Source organism: Solanum stenotomum, chromosome 10, assembly GCF_019186545.1.
Source record: "Solanum stenotomum isolate F172 chromosome 10, ASM1918654v1, whole genome shotgun sequence".
In the NCBI taxonomy this organism is placed as follows: Eukaryota; Viridiplantae; Streptophyta; class Magnoliopsida; order Solanales; family Solanaceae; genus Solanum; species Solanum stenotomum.
Genome location: NC_064291.1, coordinates 47,055,501 through 47,068,327, shown reverse-complemented (window position 1 = coordinate 47,068,327; position 12,827 = coordinate 47,055,501). Strand labels below are relative to the sequence as shown.

The 12,827-nt window shown below is 37.0% G+C and overlaps 1 protein-coding gene and 1 pseudogene across 1 annotated transcript; both read right to left on the bottom strand.

Moving 5' to 3' along the window:
- LOC125843068 (F-box/FBD/LRR-repeat protein At1g13570-like) overlaps nt 1-12,827 on the bottom strand; it is a 214,622-nt pseudogene that overhangs the window by 29,189 nt on the left and 172,606 nt on the right.
- Nucleotides 8,527-11,141, bottom strand: LOC125842295 (cytochrome P450 72A397-like). The gene is made up of 5 exons (XM_049521572.1): nt 10,815-11,141; nt 10,399-10,619; nt 9,803-10,047; nt 9,338-9,713; nt 8,527-9,140 (listed from the first exon to the last, which is right to left on the bottom strand). Exons 1-5 carry the CDS (start codon nt 11,095-11,097, stop codon nt 8,706-8,708), a joined length of 1,560 nt encoding a protein of 519 aa, XP_049377529.1. The 5' UTR covers nt 11,098-11,141; the 3' UTR covers nt 8,527-8,705.

Here is a 12,827-nt window from a genome sequence, read left to right as displayed (position 1 = left end):
TATTCCTTCTTTTCATATTGCCTTTACTTTTCAAGTTCAGTCGGCCTATGATGCCTACTGGGTACCTGTTGTTTTGGTACTCATGCTACGCTCTGCATCTATTTCGTGATGCAGGTCCGGGCACTAGTAGCCAGCGTTGATCGAGCTTGGAGCAGACTGATCCGGAGACGGGAGTGAGCACACGACGTTTTGTACTATTTCAGTCTCCATCTGTATATATAGACTTGTCTTTTACCTTTCGAGACAGTCCAGTCTCTGTTGTCCACTTTTGGGACTTGTACTCATTTTGTTAGTAGCTCTGTACTAGTGACTTCCAGGTTCTGGGAGGGATCTTTATTTGTATATATGTTTTTGGGTTTGCTTCCGCCTGTTTATATTGTTATTTGCCTACTTTTGTTTAGTTTCTACCCTCAGATCCATTACTTATTGTTCTGGGTTAGGGTTGGCTTACCTACTGGTGGGTTATAGTAGGTGCCATCATGACTTGAGTAATCGGGTCGTGACACACACTTTGAAGTTTGGCATACCAAACTTGTACCTTTGGTGCTTAAGGAGCACTTAGCAAAAAATAAGCCTATACAAAGGCCAGTGGAAGTCATTGGCTTCTAATCTAAGGTGGTTCAAAAATAAGGTTGGCATCCTTTGTTCTTTTTGATCTGACGGTGGGCAAATTCATTCTATCCAAATTTACAAGGCCCTTAACAATACTAGGAAGATTAGCATAAGAGTTGAAGACATGGTTAACATCAATTGAGAGGCTAATTGAAGCAAGTTTGTCTGCAGGTTGATTTGCCTCTCTAAGGCAGTGATGGTGAAACCATGCTCTTCCACTATTTTTTGAATCTTCTTAACTGGGATGTACATTCTCCAAGGGATACTCCAACTTTTAGTGATAGCTTTAGCAAGTAGAATGGAGTCTGTTTCTCCGATGATCATATTTGCTCCTCATTGTATGCATAGTTGCATTCCGTGTAGCATGGACATGGCTTCAGCCCAACTGCTGGTCCCTTCTCGAAGCTTTATAGTGAAGGCCATGATGACTTGTCCCAATGCGTTCCTCAAAATTCCACCTCCACCACACCTGCCATTAACACAAGATCCATCAGTATTAAGTTTAGCAAACATAGTTGGTGGTCTGATCCAATTCACTCTTATGGCATTTTTATGATAAATAGAGACGTCAAAGATTTGGTTAATGTTCTCCCAAGAGTTCTCAACTTTAATCCTGCCAAATTTTGACTGCAAAGTGAAAAACAAAATGTTAGTAATGTTTCTTTTTTATCTATACACAGAGGGTTTAATTGTTTCATATTTATGATTGCATCTGCTCCTCTATAACTCCCAACAGATAAACATGGGCAACACTCTTGCGATGTATGATGCCACCGGATTGAGGACTTTCTTAGTCCACCATTTTTTAGCAGGTTCTTCAAATTAATGTTGGTGTACTCTATCCTAATGGGTGTTGCATATAGCCTCCAAATCATCTTTGCGTGTTCACCTGCATAGAAAATATGTTCTGCACTTTTCAGAGTGGTAGGAATATTATTGTTAGTGCAACAATAGCAAGTGGGAGATAATGGGATACCAAGCCTTGCAATCTTGGCATCTGTAGGAAGTCTGTTAATAATGGCTCTCCAAGTTAAGAAGGACATTTTGAAAGGGATGTCTTTATGCCAAATTTTGTTAAAATTTGTGCTGTCAATACCCTTGTGCCTACAAATATTCCATGTCGATGTCACAGTGAAATTTCCCGCACTAGTAGGGGACCAAACAGGTTTATCTTGTTCTTCATTGTTCAGATTCAGCCCTAAGCCTGTGATCATGACCTTAATCTGATTGGGAATTTAGTTCCGCAAAATGCTCCAATTCCACTTTCCATTTTCGAGGATTTCTTTAACCATGATATTATGGACATTAGAACCAGTAGGGAGAAGTTTGTATAAGGGTCCAATTTGGGACCAATTGTCACACCAAAAATTTACCTCACCTCTTCCCAAGATCCATTTGATTTCATTTTCTACTATCTCCCTAATGTCACACATATGTTTCCACCAAGTAGATTGTCCTTTCCTCCAGGTAGCTAGAGCAGGATGGGTATTTTGGAAGTACTTGTGTTTCACAAACTCAGTCCACAATGAGTTGCTGGTTCTAAGGTTCCACCATTGCTTGTACGAGAAAGCATTGCAGACGTCGCCAATCCTTCTTATATTGATCCCACTTTCTTCAAAAGGGATACAGAGGGTTCTCCAAGCAATCCAATGATGTTTACCACCCTCCTCTTTGCCAGACCAAAAAAATTTAGCTAAATATCTTTCAATATTATCAAGAGTGCATTTGGTGGGTTGTAATGCAGCAAGCAAATGGGTGGGGATGGCTAAGAGGACATGCTTGATGAGAACAACTCTTCCCCAGTCGAAAGCAATTTGTTTTGCTACCTTTTGATTCTATTAATGATGTTCTTGACTAACTCATTAAAATGACTAGTCTTCTTCTTCCCACTGATAAGAGGGCACCCAAGATATTTTATAGGAAATTCCTGATGATTCATACAAGTAAAGAGCTTTATCTTGGCAATAAAGTTTTGTTTAGCGTTGTTAGCTACAGAGAAACAACTTTTGTTCTTGTTGATCAATTGACCAGAAGTATTCTCATAGATGTGGAGGGTTCTAAGGAACATCTCAAGAGTTTGTTTACTCCCATTGCAAAACAAAATTGTATCATCTGCAAAGGAGAGATGATTCACCTGGGTCCATTCTGGTTCATATAGAAGCTTTTTTAACCCCTTCTTCTTGGAAGATCATTAAGCATTTGAGATAATAATTTAGAGGAAAATACAAAAAGAGAGGGGCAGAGGGGATCACTTTGTCTGAGCCCTTTACCTGATTTGAAGATGCCTTGTCTATCTCCATTGACAATAATAGAATACCAGTTATTGGAAATGTACATGTAGATCAAATCAATCCAAATTTCACAGAAACCCATTTTCCTCAGTACCATACATAGATAGGTCCATGAGACCCTATCATATGCCTTGGTCATATCTAATTTAATGACCACATTGCCTCCTCTATTAGGTTTTTTGATGTCATTAATGATTTCCTGGGCCAAGAGGATATTTTCTGAGATTGCTCTGCCCTTTATAAAACCAGATTGATTATTGGATATAATCTTAGTGAGGATGGGGCTGAGTCTGCTATTCAAGATTTTGGATATGATTTTGCTTGTCACATTGCAAAGGCTGATTGGTCTGAGGTCTGTGAAGTACTGGGGGGATTCCACTTTAGGAATCATGACTAGACATGTGTGAGTGTAGAATTTGGTGAGCTCAGCACCTCCAATGAAGCTTTTAATAGCCATATGCAGGTCTCCTTGGATAATGCTCCAAGCACTTTGAAAAAATCCCCCACTGTACCTATCTGGACCTGGAGCACTATCTGGATCAATGGAGAATGTTGCTTCTTGGACCTCCTGGATTGAGGGGCTAGCAATAAGTATTTCATTGTCTTGCTCAGTGATTTTGGTTCTCAATTGATTGGTGGCCTCCAAGTTCTGTCTTTGCTGCTCCAAGGAGAAAGTTTTCTGGAAATATTGTACTGCTGCTTCTGAGATCGCTTTTTTCCCCTCAATCCATTGATGTTGCTCATCCATAATTTTGTTGATAGTAAGTCTTTTCCTTTTATTCCTCAACACCCTATGAAAGTAAGCAGTGTTAGCATCTCCTTCCTCAAGCCATTTGATTCTTGTTTTTTGCCTCAAGGCATTCTCCTAAACTTTTAAGAATATAGTGTACTCAGCTCTAGCCCTTGATAAGGCCATCCTATTTTCCACCCTGTTGTCATGGATACTTTTTTCTTCTAATAGAACAATTTCTTGTTCCCATTTCTTAGGTTCTTCGTAAATGTCTCCGAAGGCTTCTCTGGACCAATCACTTAGGACCTTGACAGTTCTTTTGAGCTTCTGTTGAAGTGTATACAGAGGGTTGCCAATGACCTCTTCTTCCCAGCTCGTACGTACTACCTACAAAAAGTCTCGGTGATTAGTCCACACATTAAGGAATTTAAAGTATTTAATGTTGTTAGTTTGATCATTAGAGAGCTTAATGAGCAAAGGGGCATGATCAGAGCAGGCCCTTGACAGGTGTGTCACACAGGTGCCCTGAAAGTTATCAAACCATTGAGAGTTATACAACAATCTATCCAATCGTTTCCATATAGTGTCTGGAGAGTCCCTATGGTCACGCCATGTAAAAGTTGGGCCAGAGAAGCCAGCATCTTGTAAGTCACAATCTTCAATACAAGAAATAAAGTCTAAGTTATTATTTAAGTTAAAGGGTCTCCCTCCCAATTTTTCCTCTGCACAGGTGATCGAGTTGAATCTCCAACTACACCCCATAGTGCATGTATCATTGTTGTAGTATTCTTTAGATCATCCCAGAGCTCCATCCTGTCCTGTTCTATACACTTAGCATACACAATTGTTAAGTAAAAGTCAGTAGGACTGTTTTGAGAGGAAATTTTACACAAAACCTGTTGTTCTTTGTTCTGCACCAAGTTAACATTCACTTGGTCAGACCAAAAGATCCAAATTTTATTATTGATATTCTTGAAACAATAGTTGTAACCAAGCTTTCTCCTAAAAACATCAATCTTTTCAGGGCCGACCATAGGTTCCTGTAGAATGATCATTGAGAGATTGTATTGTTGTTTCATAAAGTTGAGTCTCTCAAGGGATCCCATGGATCATATCCCCCTAATATTCCAAGATATTGTGTTAAACATCATAAACATTAGATTTATAAATCTTAGTAGGTTCTTGATTTTTGCTTTTTTCTCTTTGACTTAAAGAGTTATCGGCAATCCCTTTGCTTTCGTATATCCCTCTTGGGGAGAGGTAGTTGTAGAAAGTAACTGCTTGTTGGATTTGTCGTGTTTTATCGTAATCCACAAAGTCTATTGTTTTGTCATAACCCCTGGCTATGTCATCATCTGATTTGCTGCCTTCAATGCCAACTTGTGTCATTTCCAAGTCTTCATCCCAGGTGTTGTTTTGATTCTCTACTGCCTCATCTCCCGAGTCAAGTATTTGAATGCTCACACTATTATTGTGTTTGTAGGAGTTCATTTTTTTCTCCTTAACCTTGTTCCCAGCAATTTTATTTGCCAGGTCTGGGTCCAGGACGAAATTTGGTTTCACTACTTCTCCATCCTTTGGGTTCCTTCGTTTTCGTAGGTTATTTCCACATCTTTGGGGAGGGCCACCTTGGCAGTGGGCTTTCTTTTCCTGCTACTTTGTCTGGTAGTGTTCACGTTCATATTTATTTGAGATTCTGCTTCCCTTTGTTGTTCCTCCTGGACAAGTCTGCTATTTTAACATTCTTATTGTTTCTTGTTCCCATTCTTTCCTTTTGGACTTTGGCTTTCTGCTGCTTTGATTTCTCCCTTTTGTTATTTCTGCTTTTGATGTGATCTCTGATTGTGTTGATGAGAGTTTGCTCTCCTTCTATCTGAGGTTCAATGATCTCCATACCATCATTTTCTTCTTTATGTACCTGTAAGCTCTTCTCCATCTGTTGGTGCATATGGTTGTGTTGAGGATTTTTGTAGTTTTGACTTATTTTGTTGCTACCATGTCCTTTTCCTTTCTTCCTTTCTACTACCTGCCATCCTTCGTCTTCATTTTGGATTTTCTCTGTTTCAGAAATAGCTACTTGGTGATTGGGTGCAACCTCTTCAGTAGTCTTTGTTGGTTGTTGTCCGTCATTTTGAGTCTGTCCTTGGTTTTCCTTCCTTTCAACATTGCCTCCTTTGTCACTTGTGACTTTCTTTGATTGATTCCTTTGTAACACTACTCTGCACTTATCATTTGTGTGTCCCTGCGTCATGCAATGGCTGCAAAATTCTGGCAGGACTTCATATTCCACCTTTTGAGTAAACCTTTCTAAACCACCTTNAGAGGTGCCACATCACCTTTTCTACATTTGGCTTTATATTATATATAGATTCTAGGTGACGAAAAAACTCACCCCAGAGAAGAAAATAGCCCTAGCTAGTTAGTTTTGAAAATTTTGGTCGAGTTTTTTTGAAGTTATGAGGGAAAGAATTGAATAAATTGACTGAAACATACATCCTTTTTTCGCATCATCCACCACAACGGTTGTCCCTTGGCTATGACTGACCCAATGTGGCAATGATTGCCTCGCTACAACGACACCTGATATCATGCCCACCTCCTCTACAAAGAGTTGAAGTCTGCTACACTGCAGTGAAAGTCTCCTTAACCAGTAACTCGGGAAAATAAATAAATAAATTTAGTCTCATTTCACAACACATGAATTTTATCCACAAGATATCACGACACAAGACAACTGTGGCAACCACTACAAGCTGTACATGATACGAAATCACTAACAATCTTAGAATCTCCTACGAAAGTCTAAATCACCTCCTAACGTAACGGAACACAATACAACATAATTAAGAACACAAATCATCAATATTAAACACAAGGGATATATATCCGTTTTTAAAACCTCCACATCTTCGAATTCTTATTAGCACAACTCACTATGGGGACTCTAACAAGGGTACTATGACCCTAACCACCCATAACTATTGGACTGGTCATTACATCTATAATTTTATAAGTTCAATAAAATTATACTCCAATTGATTTTAACATCTTAAATGTTAAAATTTTTAATATAGTTCAGATAGAGAAAGATTTAAGAAATACTATTTTAAAGTACTAAATATTATGAGTTCTACTTATTACAAATAAGTAAATATTTAATATCTATAAAATTAATTAAATTCTAAATAGTAGAATAATAATATAAATGACAAGTATTTAAGAAAAATAGTAAATGATATGGCTACTTTTATTTCTAAAGATCTTCATAATTTTAAAGTACTATAGGTAAATAGATTTATATAGATTTGAGATTTGAAATCATTTGGTCAGATTTCCCCAGGTTGGTTCCTCTATCAATTTCAAATTACATGTCCAAACACTGATTTAAAATTATGATTAGAAATCATGATTTGAAATTATACGTACAATGAATCTAGTTCACTCAAGTAATTTGTCACTCATCAAAATAATACATATAAGCTCCCTATCAACATGGGACCTGCCGCAAACAATTTCGGCGTTCTTATCGATGAATTAGAAAGATTTGTATCAATGAGGATTATACCGTCACTATTCATCATCAACATGGAACTATTTTATTTTGTTGCACGCAGTGAATGCTATTATTGCTTAATCACTCTGATTGTATTTGAAATTCCTGTAGTTGTAACACATTCAATTAACATGCTCAACTTACACCTTGTTTGGATGGTTGTTACCTGTTGTGTTGTATTCTATTGTTAATTACATACAATGTTTGTTTTGATTGTTACTTAAATTCTATTGTATCGTATCGTTTAAATCTATCGTTAGGAAACGACGAAAAGACCCATTTTATGTAACAACCGATTTGGTGTGTTCGTGCCGTTATCTTAATATTTTCTTCTCATTTTGTTTTTATTTGTTCTATTATTTAATAGTTATATTTCCTCTTTTATCCTACCTTTTCATTGTAGCTCTACTTCATACCCTACTATTTTTTTTGTAAATTTATCATTCAAATTATAAATGTGTAACATTATGTAACAGCGAAAAATGATACAATCTATCCAAACACTATATTCATTTAAACAAAACCATACAATNGAGGAAGTTTGATCCTCGATTTCTTGTGGTTTTGGTTCCATATAGCTGCTGCATAATTTTGTTTGAATGTTTCGGGTCCCTTGTTCTTTTGGACTGACTGATTCTCCTCAACATTCTGATTTAGGTTTTGTGAGTTCGTAATTTGAGTTTGGGGGTGCTTGTCTTTGGATTGGGTTTTTGTCTTACTCCGATCTGGCGGGGCTGGTGGAGGGGCGGGGAAATGGGAGGAGTACTCCTCCGTTAGGCTCATTCTCCGGCGGTGGTGGGGTGGCTAGCTAGCCGTTGCCCACCCAAATGTTTCCGTTGATTTTAGACAGAGGTCAGAGAAAAGTTTCTAGAGAGAAGAAAAAAGTTTGAATATCATATCATGTTCTAGATTGTCTTTGTTTGCTTAATCACTCTGATTGTATTTGAAATTCCTGTAGTTTTAACACATTCAATTAACAAGCTCAACTTACACCTTGTTTGGATGGTTGTTACCTGTTGTGTTGTATTCTATTATTAATTAAATACAATGTTTCTTTTGATTGTTACTTAAATTCTATTGTATCGTATCGTTTAAATCTATCGTTAGGAAACGACGAAAATACCCATTTTATGTAACAACCAATTTGGTGTGTTCGTGTCGTTATCTTAATATTTTCTTCTCATTTTGTTTTTATTTATTATATTATTTAATAGTTATATTTCCTATTTTATCCTACCTTTTCATTGTAGCTCTACCTCATACCCTACTATTTTTTTTGTAAATTTATCATTCAAATTATAAATGTGTAACATTATGTAACAGCGAAAAATGATACAATCTATCCAAACACTATATTCATTTAAACAAAACCATACAATACAATACAAATAATACGATACGATATATTATGAAACAATATGTAACAACCATCTGAACAAAGTTTTAGGGAAAGGAAACGACATGATTTTTTTTCTTCTTATTTTATGATAACCTTCAACACATAATAACTCTATTTATCCTAGTTAAGTGAGTGAAACATGATGTGAGCTCCATGTTGGGGTTGAAGAGTCATAACAGTGTAAGGAGCATGAGCATAAGTTGGTGAGAGCTTAAAGGAGAACTGCTTTAGTATCATAGACAGTGCAATCTTTGCTTCTATCATGGAGAAATTTTGGCCAATACAAGTCCTTGGTCCCCATCCAAATGGCATGAATGCCATCTGTGTTGGATCTTTGCAAGCATGTGAAATTCCTTCCGCAAACCTCTCTGGTTTAAATTCATCTGCATCGTCACCCCATAGCTCAATGTCGCGATTAATTAGCATTATAGGTAGTGTCAGATCCACTCCTGCTGGAATAGAGAGATCTCCTATTCTACATTCTTTGTAAGCGCGTTTGTACAAGGCAATCACTGGTGGATATAGCCGAAGCACTTCATTAAGTATCATAGTTACCTGCAAAAAGAAAAGAATCTCACTAATTCGTGCGATGGCTGAACCAGGATTCTCTCAGGGGTTCAAACTATGAAAAATGTAAACATACGAAGAAGTCAAAGAGGATTCAACATCTACTATAAATACATAAAAAATAATTTTAACCATGTATAAACGAAGAAGCCAAACTGAATTTGTTTCGAAAGATGAACACTCACAATTTTGAGGCGACTTATTTCTTCAGCATCAGGATTCTTCTCCCTGACAACTTGTAGAACTTCTTCCCTTGCCTTTTCTTGCCAATCCTGATGAATAGCCAACACAATGAGAGTCCATGTCAACAAGCTCGATGTTGTTTCATGACCGGCAAGGTAAAACTGTTTGCATTCTTCTATTATGTCCTCCTTTGTCATCTGACTATTATTTACTGAATTATTCTCATTGTTAAATTGCAACAGCAGGCCAAGTAAGTCATCTCCCCTTGTTTCCCCTGTTCTGATCATGTTCTCCTTTGTGTCCACAATTGTTTTAAGCATTGAAGTGATCCTTCTATCCAAGTCCTTTCTTCTTCGATTCTTTTTCGTTGGAACAAATCTGTGTATCATGATTTTTCACTTTTCAGAACAGAAGAAGAAGCATTTGATGTTAAGAAAGTGACATGCTATAATTGTAAGGGAGTTTACCTAAAGCCAGGAATATATAACATTCCCATAGCCTCAATCACAAGTTGTTGTAGTTCTTTTTGTAGTTCTAGGATCTTCTTTCCATCTTCGAAGCTACTTCCAAATGCTGTTCTTGAAATGATATCACCGGTAAGTTGTTGAAATTCAGGCCATATATCTATTTCTGAAGTCCCCTCAGGGCTAATTGTTTTCATCCACTTCTCTATCGTAAACGTGCAACTTTCTGCAATTGTTGGGATCATTCCCTGTAAACACATACAAAAATGAGTACGATATGCCCTATGATGACTGATTACATCAATTCATTATGTATGGATGATGAGATTCCGTTGATACAAAGCCAATTCCAATAGACTTATTGGAGAGTGGTACTTCTTCTTCCCAAGTTATAGGGTTATTTTGCCAAGTTCCTTAGAGAGAGTTGTCTCACCACCTAGGTAATCACTAGCAAAAGGCTCATTGTACTTTTGAAATTATGATTTCAGAATCTACTTTATTGAAATTTTGTTACTAATTTATTGAAATTCGTGTTGAGTGAGTTGAATGTTACACTAAAAGCCACAAAAAAGAGCATGGTTGAAGTTGAAAAAAGTAACCTTCAATTTGTCCAAGTGGAAAGCAGGATTCATTATCTTTCTGTGCATAGCCCATTTTTCACCTTGTAGAGTTGTCAATCCTTTAGTAAGAATCAACACAAGGGGGTTCAATGGTGGTAACTGAAATTGGCCTTGCTTGTTTAAGAGCACTTCTTTTATCAGTGTTGGATCCATGATGATCAATCTTGGTGACGTCCCAAGCCAACTCAGAGATATCTTCCCTGCAACCAAATTCAGTTTAGCTCATACTTAGAGTAGTTAAAAAGAATTATTCAAGCGAATCAACATTGAGTTTCAAATTACACCGGTGGAGTTTCACCTACTAATACTTGAGCTTGTTGTCCTAGAATATTCATAAAGTTCAAATTATGGATATACCTTCGTGAGACAATAGTGGTAAAACTATATCAACTTACCATATTTTTGGACCATATAATGAGTGAAGGGATCAACACGCGACACAATATCGTGGGTTAAGCTAATTGGTTTGGACCATGCCTCTTCCATTTGATTGCCAACATCTTTGAGGTCTCCAAGCAACAACTTGTAATGAGTTCCTTTGAATCCTTGCCGCTTCAAGAGCTTTTCCAGCAATTTTGGTTTTATGAAGATGGAGTAGGAAATTTTGACAAGAAAATAGCTTAATATAAGCAAGGGAAACAGTACTAACAGAGAAAGGAATACTACTAGATTTGTCATCAGTAATGAAAAAGTGGACTACTTTTAAGTTTGAATTCTGAGATAACCACCATAGGAGGTTGGTCACTATATATATATCCATTCCCAACATTTGGCCTTTCAAATTTAGTCAAACCTACTTGTTGGCAAAGATAAAATGTTGACAAAGGATAAACTAATCTTGGAGAATAAGGCAACAGTTGTATATGTTTTTTGTCTAGACTAAGAACTAATTAGTATATAATATGTTTGATTAAAGACTAGGACCAAACAAGTTAATTTCAACAAAGGTGCAATAAAATAAAACAAAAAATATGGATGGGCGATTAGGAACCAATATGATATAGTAGTTGTTCCGTGTTCGTGAGATTTACCTTTGATGTAGCAAATATTAGATTAGTATTAAAATATAATTGTTGGTGCTGATTAATTAGAATACAAATTCAAACTTCCAGTGTCTCAAGATAAATTACTTCAAAACTTGTTATTTCTTTATTTTTGGATAGTTATTGGTGAATATATAGTTGCTTTCGTGGAGAGCAAGATATATCGATTCTGTTTTGCCTTCTCGTTGTGTTTGGGCTGGGCTCTCAACCACATGGATAGTTCAATGTGCTCATCGGCGTCTGACCCATTAGCATGACATACTGAATATGCTTTTTTTTTCCATAGCCAACTATTAGTAACATTTGGTGCCGGTGCCAATTATGATGGTCATAGTCAGTTTAGCCCCATAAACCCAGTCCACTTGCAGCCATGTTGATCAAAACGACTAAGTTTAATGACTTGACTAGTTACTAGCCATTGTATTATAAGATTCTCTCACCATGTGGTCGACATTCCATTCCTCAGGTGCTCGATCCCATCCCTAATAATCGCATGCATTTACATAGTTCCCAATTGCAATAACATAACATTAATTCATTTAACAATGAACAATATTAGTATACGACTATACACTGGCTTCATAGGCATAGTCCTTTAAGGTTGTTGGTATTGGCAAAAATAGGACAACTGTAAAGTCATTTTCAAGTGCCCCTTTGCTATTTCTCTATCTCCTCCTGAATTGGACCATCAGCAAGTTCTACAGCCAAGTTCACCTGAGCATCTGCATCGGAGTTCGCCATTGGACTCGAATGAGGGGAAAAAGAATGTGAATTCTGAGCTCAATAATTTGTCCTTTGATGTTTTGGACACTATCTATATTCTATAACGTACCCTGCTATAAGAATTATCACATAAATGTCTATGCTACGAAGACACATTTTCCTCATTTTGACAATGGATATTTCATTACTGATGCAGGTGAACAGTAATAACAACTGCCTTGCAGGAGGAGTACTTTCAGTTAGAAAAGTGGGGTATACTACTACACTTGGCTGTCCAGGCAATTATTAGCCGCTATATTGCAAAAGAAGTAAATGAACTATTTCATGCTTGATGCATGTCCATTTATTCAATAATTCAAATTAGTTGAACATTACTATCAACAGTGTTGGAGCATCCTTTTCTACTCCTGATTACTATACCGGGCTCTGTTTTTAGAACAACCAAGTAGAGTTTCTACACGCAATTGTCATGTTATAGAAGCAGTTGAGCATCCATCAACATCAGCCAAATCTTTCAATGGAAACAATAAATACCCTTGTCACCACTTAAAAGATGCTGTACTTCAATTATATATCCCAATCGAAAGAGACAGTATGTGGAAAAACATTAGATCAGCTAGCAGGAAGTGTAGAAGAGGGGGT

Coding starts and splice junctions, on each gene's coding strand:
- LOC125842295 (XM_049521572.1), bottom strand. CDS start 11,097: ATGACAAATCTAGTAGTATTCCTTTCTCTGTTAGTACTGTTTCCCTTG. Junction 10,048..10,398: donor TCCACTTGGACAAATTGAAG/GTTACTTTTTTC, acceptor ATGTGTTTACAG/GGAATGATCCCAACAATTGC. Junction 9,714..9,802: donor TTATATATTCCTGGCTTTAG/GTAAACTCCCTT, acceptor CATGATACACAG/ATTTGTTCCAACGAAAAAGA.